Source organism: Leucopleurus acutus (genome assembly GCF_964270905.1).
Source record: "Leucopleurus acutus genome assembly, chromosome: 5".
Lineage (NCBI taxonomy): Eukaryota > Metazoa > Chordata > Mammalia > Artiodactyla > Delphinidae > Leucopleurus > Leucopleurus acutus.
The window spans coordinates 45,952,009-45,967,351 of record NC_139147.1 but is presented as its reverse complement, the minus strand read 5'-3'; the positions used below and the strand labels follow the sequence as shown (position 1 = coordinate 45,967,351).

The 15,343-nt window shown below is 40.2% G+C and overlaps 1 protein-coding gene across 1 annotated transcript in view; it reads right to left on the bottom strand.

Annotated features, from left to right (window-relative positions):
- Nucleotides 1-15,343, bottom strand: part of CRYBG3 (crystallin beta-gamma domain containing 3) — a gene marked incomplete at its 5' end in the record, with an annotated part of 113,232 nt that overhangs the window by 59,857 nt on the left and 38,032 nt on the right. The window contains 4 exons of the mRNA XM_082840128.1: nt 4,667-4,814; nt 6,368-6,483; nt 6,722-6,766; nt 8,733-14,856. Coding sequence (XP_082696254.1) covers nt 4,667-4,814; nt 6,368-6,483; nt 6,722-6,766; nt 8,733-14,856 — 6,433 coding nt within the window. The remainder of the gene's footprint in view (nt 1-4,666; nt 4,815-6,367; nt 6,484-6,721; nt 6,767-8,732; nt 14,857-15,343) is intronic.

Sequence of the window (15,343 nt, the reverse complement as noted above, 5' to 3'; positions counted from 1 at the left end):
TAAAAAATAAATAACAGAGAGGCACTGCTCCCTCAGCATGTTATCCAATTTACATTGACAAAAGAAATAGGAATTAGAGGTGAGGGCAAAGGAAATGTTTTCCTACTTGTGGTATTTATTTTCTTTAGTACAAGTTGGTTTGAAGAAGAAAGGCATTATGAAATTTGAACCTATACTCCGTCACACGTCCACGGTTACCATGTCCTGTCAAACTTTCCTTTAAAATTTCCACTGTCAAGGTTCTTCATCAAGGCCAAGACTTTGATTATGGGCCTAGGCCACCAGTCGAGTAAGCTTACTCTTTATAGAGCTGGGCCTGTGAGAACACCACTTCCCTCATCATAATCCTTGGCTCAAGACCCAAGCATTTCAAATTTATATTTCTGTTTTCCTTTCTATAATATGGCAACAACCCAGTGAGCTATACTAACTCCCCAAAACTCTTCAGTCATACTGGTATCCATGCTACCTCTGCTTCTGGCCTCTCTAACCTTGGTAAATGTTTCCCTATTGTAACTAAAGACAAAATTGTCTGTATTATTACTTACGAAAATCTTTTCTTAAATTTTATCAGAATATAGTTGATTTACAATCTTGTGTTAGTTTAAGGTGTATAGCATAGTGATTGTTTTATATATATATATATTCATTCTTCTTCAGATTCTTTTCCCATATAGGTTATTACAGAACACTGAGTGGAGTTCCTTGTGCTACACAGTAGGTCCCTGTTGGTTATCTATTTTATATACAGTAGTATGTATGATAATCCCAAGCTCCTAATTTATCCCTCCCAGCCACGTTTCCCCTTTGCAAACCATAAGTTTGTTTTCGGTAGTCAAGTCCTAACTCAAAAAAGAGCTGGGACGAAGTGAGAGAGTGGCATGGACTTATATATACTACCAAATGTAAAATAGATAGCTAGTGGGAAGGAGCTGCAGAGCACAAGGAGATCAGCTAGGTGCTTTGTGACCACCTCTAAGTGGAATAGGGAGGGTGGGAGGGAGGGAGATGCAAGAGGGAGGAGATATGGGGATGTATGTGTATGTATAGCTGATTCACTTTGCTATACAGCAGAAACACACCATTGGAAAGCAATTATACTCCAATAAAGTTGTTAAAAAATAATTAAAAAATTTAAAAAAAGAATAATGGGAGAGACCCCCCAAAAATAAATTAATTAAAAAAAATACCTTATCATTTCTTAAAGAATCAAAACCACAATTATTTTTCTCTTCTCTAAAACTACAGATGTGCTTCTGTCTGAACACACAATCTATCTCAGTAATCATGAATGTTTAATTACACAACTCAAGTTTCAGTAGCATAATTCTTATCCAAGACATTGTGAAATTCAAATGATTTAATAAATAGGTAAATTTAATAAAATAGGTAAATGCAATAACAATTAGAGGTGACAGTTATTAAACAATTATATTTTTATTATAATCTGCTTTGCAATTTTAAAACTGCAATTTTCTGATTTTTTAATCTTTCTTCAAACTGAGTTCTCTTATTAATCGTTCTTATTAATAAGCAAGTTGATACATCTTGTTTTCAGAAAGTTAGTTCTAAAATGCAGTATGGTAAAAAGGTATAACCTAAAATATCCTTTAAAGTATAAAAGGTATATTTCCTTCTAAAGTTTCATTTAAAAAACAGCCAGAAATCTCCAGAAGTCACCTGTCAATCTTCAAGACTCTTTTGTTTGCTATTAAAAATAGAGCTCTAGTAACATTATTTAAAATGCTGCCATACTAATGTTCCCCCAGGGATCTGAGGTACAGTAACAGAATACATAACTAAGTGTCTCACACAAATAAGTTTCCTCTGCATTGTGTTATACAAACAATGTTTGGGTGGTGTATTTTAAAAGGGAAAAAGCTAAGAGGCATGAGTCTACCACAACACAGAAGGAAACAGATAATGGAAAAAGCATAATGATGGCTAAAAAATTGAAAATAAAAATAAGAATGCTTATGCTCTCAACTATCTTTACTAGAAGACAAATTTTTTTCTCTAGTTGACTGAAAAAGATTTCACTGATGAGTTCTATTTTCTCCATGGTGGCTATTCACAGAAGTAATGTCTTTTGCAAGATTTGTATAATTCTTGACAAAGGCAGTAAACACTAGCAACTGAAGGGCGCCTTATGGTAACCTAGCAACAAGAAGCAGTTTACTCCTGGTAGAATTTATATGGCTTCCTCCCGGACTTTTCTAGTCATGATATACTTTATAATATCTTGGTGAAATCTACAAGCTTAGACTATTAAAGCAACTAGTAGGAATGGAGACAAAGCTATAGGAGAGAAACAAGGTGGGAATGAATTACAAAAACAGTAAGAAAAACTTGCCTCCACCTTACATGAAATACCTCCAGTCCCTGATCGAACAACAGATCTCTCTCTTCTCAGCTCATTAATGAGGGCACAACCTAAGTAACGTCTGAAAGAAGGAAACGCCATTCTTTGAAAATAAATATTAAATGCGTAATAAACAGAGTAATGCGCAATATTCCTTTTTTCTGTTTGAGAAAAGAAAGCACTTGACTCAAGACTCACTGCACTGCTACCCCACCTCCAGTCATTTCCACTGGGGGCAAAGATGACCCTTGAGCAGAATCTACAACTGCTGATGACTGACGGTATCTTCTGTTACTTGCTCTATCTATTCACAGCAAAACAAAGACATCATGAAAGTACCTTCTTTAAAGAACATTAAAAGTTTGACTACTCAGATTAGAGCCACTAAAAGATGCTGAAACAAGCTAAAGCTGGCGTAGGCCTAGGTGAATTTGGAATGGCTGCCAGGAAAATGAAGCTATCGATAGGCAGAATTTTGACAAGGTGGGAGAAAGGAAGCAGTTTGATGCCTGATTCTTGCTTTGTAAAATATTTAGAACAATGCTAATGCCTGTTCCATTCAATGCTCAATAGTTTTATTTTCCTTCCTCACTAATAGTTGCGAGCATGTCCAAGACAAGCGGGCACTAACACTGCAATTTAAAAAATGACTCCACAAACAAACAGTGGAAGAAGAAAAAAATGCAAGTATGACTTATTCTTTCTTATAATATATTCGAAGCAAATGGCGGAAGTGCAAATACCCATTTATATACCCAGGCTCAACAGATTGAAGTTTTGTTTCATTTTATTGTTGCTTGATTCTGGGTGGAGGTTGCTGCTTACAATACTTTATTCATCTCTTTTTTTTTTCCCCCACTATGCCTGGCACAGTGCCTGACATTCACAAGGCAGGCACAAAACCACACATTATTTAAATCTTAGAGATTCCACCTACAAGCTAATTATCTGTTTCAAGGAATTTCTCGTGAGTTAGCTAATTATGTGAGCACTCAAATGCTGCTTGCTGAGCTGAACTGCTTGCGATTAAATTCTTCAATGAAAACGAACACTGCCCTCTATGTTGTAGCCATCAATCTCCCTGAAGTACCAGCAAGCCACCAACATTCACCTCAGTATCTGACACATGTGGCTCTGTTAGGGACTCCCTCACATCTCCCGTGCTGCCTAACTCCTGTTCACTCAGTCAAGATGCCAATCAGGTACCACCTCCTCCGGGTGAGGTACCTCTTCTTTGAGCACCTGTAGGGCCCTGCATAGTACTTCTCACATCATATGGTCATGTGATTCAGCTGTCTCTGACCTAGACTCTGAGCAATCTGAAGTACAAGACCGTACATCACTTGTATTTCTATTCCCAGTGCCTATCACAGTATTGGGTCCAAAAGAAGACACAAACATTTGTTAGACAAAGGTTTGTTTAACAGTTTTGCAGAAGGTATTAATTCATGCAGACACTCCTTTATGATAATATGAGTTTTCCTGTATGTCCTCTTATTTTTCTATATGCTATCTGCAACTATCAAGGTTAAATAATGTTGATTCAAGTCATCATGATAGGGTCCACTCCAATTTAGACATTTTTAGCATATAAATGAATCTCCATAATATGAAAAATATATATGTCCACGACTGTCACAGGAGTCACTGCGCTAAATCATGGACTACATTACTGCTGAAGGAACTCTTAAGAATACATGGGAGAATTCTGTCATTATCACTAACTCACCCCTCCTCTAAACCACCAAGGCACTTCCCACAAAATGTTTCATTATGTGGCAAGACCTTCCTCATCTTAGTATTAAATAATATTTTCTAAACAGAAAATAAAAAAGCAACACTTTTTCGCTTCCTCTCCCCATCCTTCCTTCTCTAATTTCTTCTAACACTCGTCTCTCTCCCCCTTTCTCATAAACACCACACACACACACACACACACACACACACACACACACACACACACACACACAGCTACAATGAGGAATAGAAATCTACACTAGAAAAAGATATATTTGTAAATATCTTATCCTAAAGATGTCTGGATGGTATACTCCTACTACTATTAAAAATACATATACATAACGTAACATTTTATGTGCCAGATTACATGTAATATTTTAAATTTTCATTCACTTAACACTTTATACATATCTGGTCAAAAAATTATCAATATGATATGAAGATTAATAAAATTAGCACAAATATTAGCAACCATTTCCTAGCATTGCTGGGCCAAAGTACAGCTTTACTACATGACAAACAAAATAAAATAAAAAATAGGGATAAAATCAACTGTTCCATTACCTTTAAGACACGTTTGATAGACCCCAATACAAAGTTTCTTTGTGGATGCTTTCTGTTCTGGAGGATCCAGTCATGATTTAACACCTTTTCCCCTTCTTCTAGTATACATTTCTGACCTTGGAAATGTGGTTTCTCATATAAAATCCAGCTGAACACATATGAAAGCATGATCAGTTATAATTAATTTTCTAAGAAACGAGGCATAAAACAAATGATATTTATAATCACAGACCATCTTCTCTACTTAAATTTTAATATCTGGGCTATTTTCCACTACTAGCATATAATCCTATTTTGAAACAATGATAAATATGCTAATGTAAGGATAAGCAAAGAGTGAGGAATAAAAGTGCACAGAACTTGGAAGTAATACTTCCTGAACACAGCACCACAGTCTATGCCTGTGCCTATATTTATGTATACATACACTTTACAGATGCCATACACACATTTACATTAAAAACAATAGCTGGGGCTTCCCTGGTGGCACAGTGGTTAAGAGTCCGCCTGCCAATGCTGGGGACACGGGTTCATGCCCCGGTCTGGGAAGATCCCACATGCTGCGGAGCGGCTGGGCCCGTGAGCCATGGCTGCTGAGCCTGCGCGTCCGGAGCCTGTGCTCCGCAATGGGAGAGGCCACAACAGTGAGAGGCCCGCGTACCGCAAAAAAAAAAAAAACAACAAAAAACAATAGCTTAACAATTCCAAATTCCACTTCTACCCTAATTTTCCTGTCATTGGACAATAGAACACATGTGTCTCATTTTATAACATGAAGATACACTACAAGACACTGCTTTAACGTGATTGACCAGTGGGTAACGCAAACACTGGACAAAGAAACTCTGGCCCCCACATGTCCAGGGGACATGGTCCATAATAACAAATGAGGTTTTCCATCATTTTTACACCATACAAAGAATCTTTCACTTCTTGAGCAAATCAGTGATACAAATGACTTTTTAAAAATTTATTTTATTTATTTTTGGCTGCACTGGGTCTTTGTTGCTGTGTGTGGGCTTTCTCTAATTGCGGAGAGTGAGGGCTACTCTTCATTGCAATGCGCGGGCTTCTCATTGTGGTGGCTTCTCTTGTTGTGGAGCACGGGCTCTAGGCACACAGGCTTCAGTTGTTGTGGCACGCATGCTCAGTAGTTATGGCTCACAGTCTCTGGAGCACAGGCTCAGTAGTTGTGGTGCACGGGCTTAGTTGCTCCACGGCATGTGGGATCTTCCTGGACCAGGGCTCGAGCCCATGTCCCCTGCACTGGCAGGCGGATTCTTAACCACTGTGCCACCATGGAAGCCCGATACAAATGACTTTAAGCATGTGGCTTTCACATTCCTTAGTGTCCCACAAAATTTGAACTCATTTTCAAAGCTATGCTTCGTTCAATTGAAGCCTTCAACTAAACTTGCCAAATCTATCCTGCTAATAATGCAGTTACAAAATGGTACTGATTATATATACTGTATATATTAGGACTTACTACTTACTGCAGGCTGTAAGTACTAAAAGCAACCTATATTTTCTGTCACAGTAAATAAAGAGAACAATTAAGTTATAAAATACAAATAACATTTCAAACAGTTATTCTAGAGGAAAAGGAATGTGACCTCGATACAAAAAACATAAAGCATAAACAGAAAGAAAACACTTAATTTAGGGGGAAAATGCTATAAATTTTAAGAGATCTCTTACCAGCCCCTTACAACTTTTATCAGTACCCCATTCGGAAAGGACCAAGATGTAGCATCGGGAATATTACAGTAGATCTCTTGTTTATATTTACTTCCATGGAGATCATAGATAACCAGCTGCAACACACAGTAAGTAGGCACAATAACTAATTTTAAGAATGCATTTAAAATTCCAAAATGTCCTAGAATGTAGAAAATAAAACATCCTAAATATATAAAAATATTACTTTAGATGCTAAATCCTTGAGTAAAACAATCATGGTCTAAGTCAGTTAAAAGTACTTACTTTAAACTCCCAAATGTAAAAGTAACCTTACTTCTTTTATTGTAGTCTACCTAAGAAACTTGTGCTTACCTTCCCAGGTCTTGGGTTACACTTCAGAGTTTGCTTGTCAACATTCTGAAATAATAAAAGTGGAAGAAGTAAGCCTTAAGAAACATAAACAGAAAGATATACAGTTCACTTTCTTAGCGGTCACAGATCCAATTTATCGCATATTTATTTAGTGGGCATCATTACAAGGTGCACCTCTAGGTACTATAAGGGATATAAAGGTAAATACAAAGGAAAATAAAGCTTTGTCTCTGCCCTCAAGAAGTTTATAGCTTAGAAAGGGGAAACAGGTGATCACATTCCCATGTCTCTTCTAGGTGGGGGGATTAAATTAAACCCTCAGGTAAAATACAATCAAAATGCCAAGTTATGGAAGTCAAGAGAAATGGCACCAGCATGGAGGTGAGGTGATGGCAGAAGAAGGTGCCCAAGAGGTTTGTGTGAAGTAGTGGTATGGAGCAGACCTTGAAAAACAGGACTTCAGTTAAGTGAAAAAATGTGGCAGGTTGGTGTGGAGGTAGTAAAGAAAAAAATTACAGGAAGAGACCATCTTGAGAAAAAGTGCAGACTCTTACAGGGCGTGGAACCAGCGCACAAAGAGAGAACGCTGAGCAAACAAGACTTGGGGACCTCGTCACAGAGTGAAGAGGTTGCACTTGACTTAGTAGGAAACCAGGAACCATTAAAGAAACATTTCTTCAAATACCAAGCTTTCTTTTAAAAGGACCTTGCCTTGCAAGCTATTGGTTGGTATTCAATTATTAGTACTTGCTACTAAGGGTATTCAAAGTACAGATACAGTCCTTGGGAATCCTAGAGAAAGTTCCATGATCTTGGAATGTCAGAAAGGAATGTCCTGAGACTTCCCTGGTGGTGCGGTGGTTAAGAATCTGCCTGCCAATGCAGGGGACATGGGTTCGATCCCTGGTCTGGGAAGATCCCACATGCCGCGGAGCAACTAAGCCTGTGCACCACAACTACTGAGCCTGCGCTCTAGGGCCCACGAGCCACAACTACTGAAGCCCACGTGCCACAACTACTGAAGCCCACGTGCCTAGAGCCTGTGCTCCGCAACAAGAGAAGCCGCCGCAATGAGAAGCCCGTGCACTGAAACGAAGAGTAGCCCCCACTTGCTGCAACTAGAGAAAGCCTGCACGCAGCAATGAAGACCCAAAGCAGCCAAAAGTAAATAAATAAATACATTAAAAAAATAAAAGGAATGTCCCATATTCAATGAATAGTCTATAGTAAACATTTAAATATTTCTAAGTTGAAGAAAAGTGTAATTGAATTTCAAGACATTTTCCAGCTATAATGTTTTCATCTCCTTTTCTCTGAATTAGTCTGTTCATTGCCCTGCTATGTATGAACAAGAAGAAGACCAACTACAGTGAGAGACTGTTGTCAAGCAAAGACTTAAAATATTTTAAGTAGTTAAAGTATTTTTAAGTATTGTGAAATATTTTCTTGAGACACATAAGCTCAACAGCAAGTGACAATTTTTCTACATACAGTACCTTGAGAAACTCAGAAGGCTGTCACTTAATTTAGTTTGAAAACTAAAAATTAGCAAAGAACTGGGATATAACTTGCTTCTCTCTTATGCCTTTTAAATTCTGATGAAGCAATTTTGTTTTCTCAAATATACCAGTCCAGCTAAAATTCATGAGTTATGATACACTTCAAAGTACAAAGTAACCTCTGGTATTTAAAAAAAAAAAATCTTTCACAACCTCAAAACACTGACTTTTTTTTTTTTTTTTTTGCGGTATGCGGGCCTCTCACTGTTGTGGCCTCTCCCATTGCGGAGCACAGGCTCCGGACGCACAGGCCCAGCGGCCATGGCTCACGGGCCCAGCCGCTCTGTGGGATCCTCCCGGATGGGGGCACGAACCCGTGTCCCCTGCATCGGCAGGCGGACTCTCAACCACTGCGCCACCAGGGAAGCCCAACACTGATTTTCTTAATAAACTTTTAGATCATTTCATGATCCAAAGCACTACTTCACTAGTTAATAATCAAAATAACTCACCTCTGTGAACGAGCTTAATCGGCCTGAGGTGTCTCGAGCACAGCAATATTTTGACACCGGTTCCTGAAAAATTCCACCAAATCTGGCTCCTTTTTCTGAAGAATGGATTTTGGAAGTCTGCAAATACTGATGATAAGCACTCTTTAAAGAAGAATGTAGTTTGGAAGTAAGGTCAGATTTTTGTAGAAATGAGGTCTTTTCTGGCCACAGACCAATTTGCAGATTAGAGGTAGTAGGCTCATTTGACATCACATAAGAACTCTTAGAAACGCCAGTACTTTCCTGGTCATCATCAGGGCAAAATGCGACAGAAGAATCTGGCAGCTTGAAGATAACATTTTCCCGCCTTCTAGCTCTCAGACTTCCTTTGTGCAATGGCTCTTCCTCCTCTTTCTCCTCTTCCCCTCCCCTCCATCTGTCATCTTCATCCAAATTCATCTTTAAACGCTCCGATACTGACTGGAGAAGCGATAAAACAGAAGAGGACTGGTTTGCACTCTCTCTCGATTTCGTGGAGCCACGATGGCCAGGTGAGATTTCGCTGGATAGAATGTCCTCCTGAGAGCTGTCATCCTCATAAATGGGAGACAAAGCTAAGGGATAAATCTTGTACCTTTTGGCCTCTACTGATAAGATCATTTCTGAACTATCATCATCGAATGTCTCACCTAATTTAGTTTCCTTTTCAAAATGATGGAAGAGGTCAGTTCTACTCTCAGACCTTTCACACGCGGAAACAGGCATGCTGTTGGTGGATGTGTCAGGAATCAGGAGGGACTGTGTTCTTCTTACTTCTGCAGTAGCATACTTGTCCTCATCTTGAAGAGGCTCTTCATATAATATAGTAAAGGAAGAACTTTCTTGTTCATCCTGAGCAACGAAGGCTAGGTTAGGCTCTTCCTTTTCATCTCCATAATCTAGATCTCTTATTTTCTTATGTACTGCAGTAACAGATGTCCTTCTGTCTAGCTTTCCTATGGTAGCCTCGGGTTGAAAATCTGGCATTGCTAAGGCTGGGTAGCCTTCATAATCCTTACTTAGCATAGGTGATTCATAACCCCTGAAAGAGGTGAGTCTAGTGTCAAACGCTGTCAAGCATGCCTTCATTTCAGTAGGCTCCTTCTCCATTTCTCCACCACTCCCTTCAGCAACCTCTTGGGGTGCTTTTTCAGCTTCAGATATGGGAGGTGTGGCCTCTTCTTGTGTAACAGGCAATTCCAGATCTGTTCCGTATGTTTTCTCAAGGTTTACCGCTGTGGACAACACTTTATGTTTCCTGACAGTCCCATCAGAATTTTCTGGGGATGTTCTTTCCATGTCTATCTTAAAGGGCATGGACACAATCGTTCCAATTGTCTCTTTTGCATCTCTCTTACATGCTTTTTCCATTTCTAAGGAAGCAGGTACTGCCTTCTTGTGTGCTTCTTTCACTTCTAACACAAAAGGAGGTACTATTTCAGTTTTCCTAATAACCCCTTTGGCATCCTTTTGGTAAGTGTTTTCCACGTCCATCATAGGTCTTTCAGTCTTTCCAGTGATCTTCTCACCATCTTTTTGGTAGATATTTACCATTTCTAATGTAATGGGCATCACCTCAGTTTTGTCCATCTTTCCTTCAGCATCTTTTTGGTAAATATCTTCCATTTCTAGTGTAGCAGGTATCATTTCAACCTTTTCGGCAGTGCCCTCAACATCTTTGTGGTAGAAATTGTCCATTTCTGACATAACCAAAGTCATCCCGGTCTTACCAACATCCCCTTCAGCATCCTTTTGGTAAACATTTTCCATTTCTAACGTAGCAGGTATCACTTCAGTCTTTCCAGTGATTCCCTCTGCATCTTTTTGGTAGACATTTCTCAGTTCTGACATATCAGGTGTTATGTCAGTTTTCCCAATATCCCCTTCAGTATCCCTCATTTCATAAGCTTTTTCCATTCCTAAAATGGCGGGTAATCCCTCCGTTTTTTCAATATACCTCTCTGCATCCATTTGGTATGCTTCTCTCATTTTAAGAATTTCAGTTGCTGGCTCAGTTTTCGAGGTATGCAACTCAGCATCCTCTTTATGTGCTCTTCCCACTTCTGACATAGGGGGAACTGCCTCATATTTCATAATATTCAATTCAGCATCCTTCTTATTTGGTTTTCCCATTTCTACCATGGAAGGTATAAGCTCAATTCTTCCTACATTTACTTCAGTGTCCTTCTTGTGTACTTTCCCTACTTCTGACACTGCAAGGGGTACGCTTGTATTACTATGTCCTGGCAAGCTTTTTTCAGACATACATAAAAGAGTATCAGACAAACCGCTTTTAGATGTCCCAGGTACATGGATGTCATCATTCACAAATGGAGGCCACGTGAAATTTAATACAAGAGTTCTTCTTTCCTCTGTCTCAGTTTTGTGATTATCAACACCATTTATTTCCATTTTCTCTTTACAGTCCTTGTTGAGAAACGAATGTGCTTCTGACTTATCATCTAACCCTGTATGGGGCGTGTCTTCAGCTAGTAAAACAGTATCTGACTCCTGCAAGTTTATACTATCAGACTGTCCACCTCTATTTCCTGAAAAAGGGGATTTTTGGTAGAGAACAATTTCTCTTCCTTTAATTGACTCTGTGTCACTAACTAAGTTACTTACAGCAAAGAATCTACCTAATACTTTTTCACTAATTTCACATGTGCTTTGACTTCCTGCCTGTTCTGACACCAAGAACTCCCTTACCATATCAAGCGGCTTAACACTATCACTGTTCAGAAGTTTTGAAGTATTAGCCTGAAGTTCAGAATCCCGGGTATCCCGAGCATCGTTTGCTAAGGTTTCTTGGGCTGAATAAATAATCTCATTGACTAATTCCCTAGCTTGATCTTCTAACAACCAAGATACATTCATTCTATCAGAATCAAAAAGGAGACTCTTCTCACCAACCATAGGTGAAGCACAAGCCTTTTCTTCCCCTTGGACTTCAGACATATTTTCCACGGCCTGCTCTTCCAAATGCTCTGTCAGCTGGATCCCTGTCAGTGTCACTTCTGATGGGCTTTTCTCAAGGATGTCTTCTTTTAGGGTACCTGGATTCATTATGCCGCCTACGGCTATATACTCCTGGCAGGTACCAACTGTGTGTCTGGACTTTAGCTCTTCCCTGACAGAATTAAAGATCTCACCAATCAATGTATCAGCCTTTTTACATAAACCACTTTCGAGGTCCAGAAGTGGCTCACGTGCTCTCCTCCTTGCTTCTATGTGCTCAGCAGATGCTTCAGAACACTGCTGGCTTGAGCTGTTAACTGACGCTGGGGCCCCAGCAACTGCTCCAGTCTCTGCTTTCATAGGACTGTCAAATTGGGCAGCAGTTGGGAAATCAACTGATACCATCCCAGTATGATCCCCAAAATGGTCCTGAAGTGGGGTGACTTCTGCCCCTGTTGGGAGAGATGTTTCAAACTCCAAATAAGAGCTATCAGGGTACAGCAGGTTAGTCAAGGAGGCACCTTCATGTGGGACATCTATGGTAACTTTTACAGAACTAAAATCATTTGGGGGATTCTGTGAACTTGTAACCATGCTAACTTCTTCAGAGTTACTGGAGGAAGAAGCCATGCCATCAATACCACCACTTAGGAGATGAGCACCCTCTTTCTGTCTGTGAGATGAGGCTCTCTTTTCTGATCTCAGCACAGAAGGATGAGTACGAAAATTTGAATCCTCAGATGCAAACGTATTTTTTTCCAAACTCACACCAGAGCCCAGAAAAGGTGCATTTACTGCTGCGCTGTCAGTTTCTTGGAATTTGGGGGAAGTATTAGTGAAACTGAGTTCTGCCATTTCTGAAAAACCAGAAATCTTTTTGGTCCCACAGATAACTGCAGGTTGATGAATCACAGAAGCGTTGGCTTCACAGTTCTGTGCCATTTGCCTAGTGACTTCTCCATCATGAACAGCAGGTAAAGTCCCAAGTATATTACTTTGGAGAAGAGCAGAATTACCTGGGGCTTCCACCTCTGCTTCCTGTGTACCTTGATATTTGGAGGCAGAAGGAGAAACCTCAGTTTGGCGATTCTCTTTAAGGCTGGCATCTGAATATTTCTCTTTAATCTCTTTATGACCCACTAACTGAAAACTTCTGTCCTGTTCAACTTCTAGGGAAGTCAATTCTGATAAAAGAGGACTTGCTGGCTCATCTGTAATTTCAAGTGGAGAAGAGACTGTATCCTGAGAAGTGTCTCTGGGCTCTGTTTGGGGAACAGATACCTTGGAGAGACCTAGAGTTTTTCCTCTTCCAGAATGTGACCCAACAGGAACACTGTTCTGACCGTCAACTTGAGACGTTGACAACATTTCTGCAAGGTTATCAGTTTTGGTTTCCAAGGAGAAAAGAGAATCAGACTTGCCTATAGTGCCCTGACTTGCTTTGGCGTTTGACAGCATGAACTCTGCTTTATCACGGTCTTGAGATGAAGTGGAACTGTGGTCCTTAGAGAGGCTTTCGGACTCAAAGCTCAAGTCCACTGCAGTTAAGTGGGTGTCACTGGCTTCAAGACCTAGTGGAAACTGGCATTTTCCACTATCAGGAAGAACTTCCTTGGACTCAGGAATTGCAGATGCACGCTCAGGATGAAGGCAAGCAGGGAGACTCTTCCTGTCTGTGGCCTCAGCATGATTTGTCACATTTTCTTCTTGACACTTACGAGGCTGATGGGAAATACCAATGATGCTGACATCCCCAGTTTCAGTGAGCACAGAGGAACCTTCATTCTTTAAGACAGGAATATCCAACCTGCTCAGCAGGCCAGCTCGGGAAACAAAGGTAGGAGATGAAGTATTGAAATCTGATTTTTTATGGTCAAGGTTAAGAGATGTCCTGGCATCAGGTGATGCTTTGGCTTGCTGACGACTCTCAGAGTCAAGAATAGATCCTGAAATGTGATTTCTATTCAGTTCGGGTGGTATTTTATTTTCTAAGCATGCTACAACGGCTAATTCACTGGTGTGTTTTACAGAGGCAGCATCCTTTTCATTCATTCTAACAATGGGAGGCATTTTGCTATGTGGCCTAACAAGCTTCTTGGCTTCTGTTACCAACAACTTGTCAGTACCTTTGGGTAATGACTCGATTCTACCTTCTGGAGCTTTTCCATGACTTGAAGTTGTGGGTTCACCAACTGAGGTGCTTTCTGTTTCTTGCCTGATTTCTGTAGGAGCCAAATTTTCCTGTGTGTCCAGGGCAGACAATCTGTTTTCTTCACTTACAAGTTCTGTGTCTGTTACAGCATGTCTCTGGAGAGCAATGTTGCTGGTGTGATTGGCAGCGTGCTTTGACGAGTTACCTTCGGTGTGCTTGTCAGAACACTTACTCTGTGGCCACTGCAGAGCTTGACGCCGAATTGATTTATTTGGACTTGGCAAATCTGTATTTCCATGTTTGGTAGTGTCACTCCCATCAGATTTACTACCAGAGAAGTCGGAAACAGCAGGGTTCTCAGGCTCAACACACTCCTCTCTTTGCACCAGTGTCCCATCACTCATCATCGAGCTGTTTTCTATTACCGTAGTTTCTGGTGTTGCTGTCCTCTGCAAGTCTGGACTGCAAGGAATTTTGCTACTGTTACTTTTTGTAAACAATGCTGAACATACCAAATTTCTGTCAGTCTGAGAAACTGGTATACAACTGAAATGGTGCTGTGAGTCAAATTCTCCATCAGTGGAGCTAGAGTTAGTCTCAGAACGGGATGACCGACTTCTCTCAGGTCCCCCAGGATCATTTTTATTTAAAACATCCCTAGAAGAAGCAGTGCTAGACAGTTCTCGGTTGTTTGTTGAATGGCTTTCTGGGTTGATATTTATTTTATTATAATCAGAGTCTTCTATCCGGCCTTTAAGCACTTGTCCTTTCACAGAAACGTCTGTGCTAGCTGATGACAATGACACCATCCCAGCCTCTATCTCACTTCCAAGGCCAATATGTGTGCTCGTACTAGAGTCGGAACTTTCATTTTCTCTGTCTAAGGGATTCAAGGTTTCCAGCGCCGTCTGCTGCTTCAAATACTTCCTAATTTGTCTGGGGCCTCGGTACGTGGCATATGTTACTACAGGCCTCTCTGGTTTACCATCCATTTGTCTGCAAAAAGAAATAGCATGAGAGTATCAGGAAATATAATTAGTAACGCTTAACAGTAATTCCAGAAATCATAGTGAAGTATATCTTTCAAACACTCCTATTCTTCATATGTCCAAACTTGGGAAGGAAATCCTAGAATATTTTAGTTCAACCTATCTTTATTAAGCATAATACAGACGTGACCAGCAGCACATAAGTGTCAACCAGCATGAATGTCTGAGCTCCTCAGAACTGTCCCTCTCACCTGATTACGTCTGTCTCTCTCACGGTGGTTAATGGAGAGAACGTGGGCTGACAAGCCTGAGGCTTGACTTCTAACTCTGATCTCCAAAGAGTTTTTGACTAGAAGGAACCACATTGCCTTTGTGCCTCATACTGGTACCTCATGGCTAATCACTGATTTCTCCACCATATCAGAGCATCATAGCGAGCTTCTCTTCCTTTATTTAGATGTGAATTTGGAACAGCAACTTTTAGCACAGAGTTA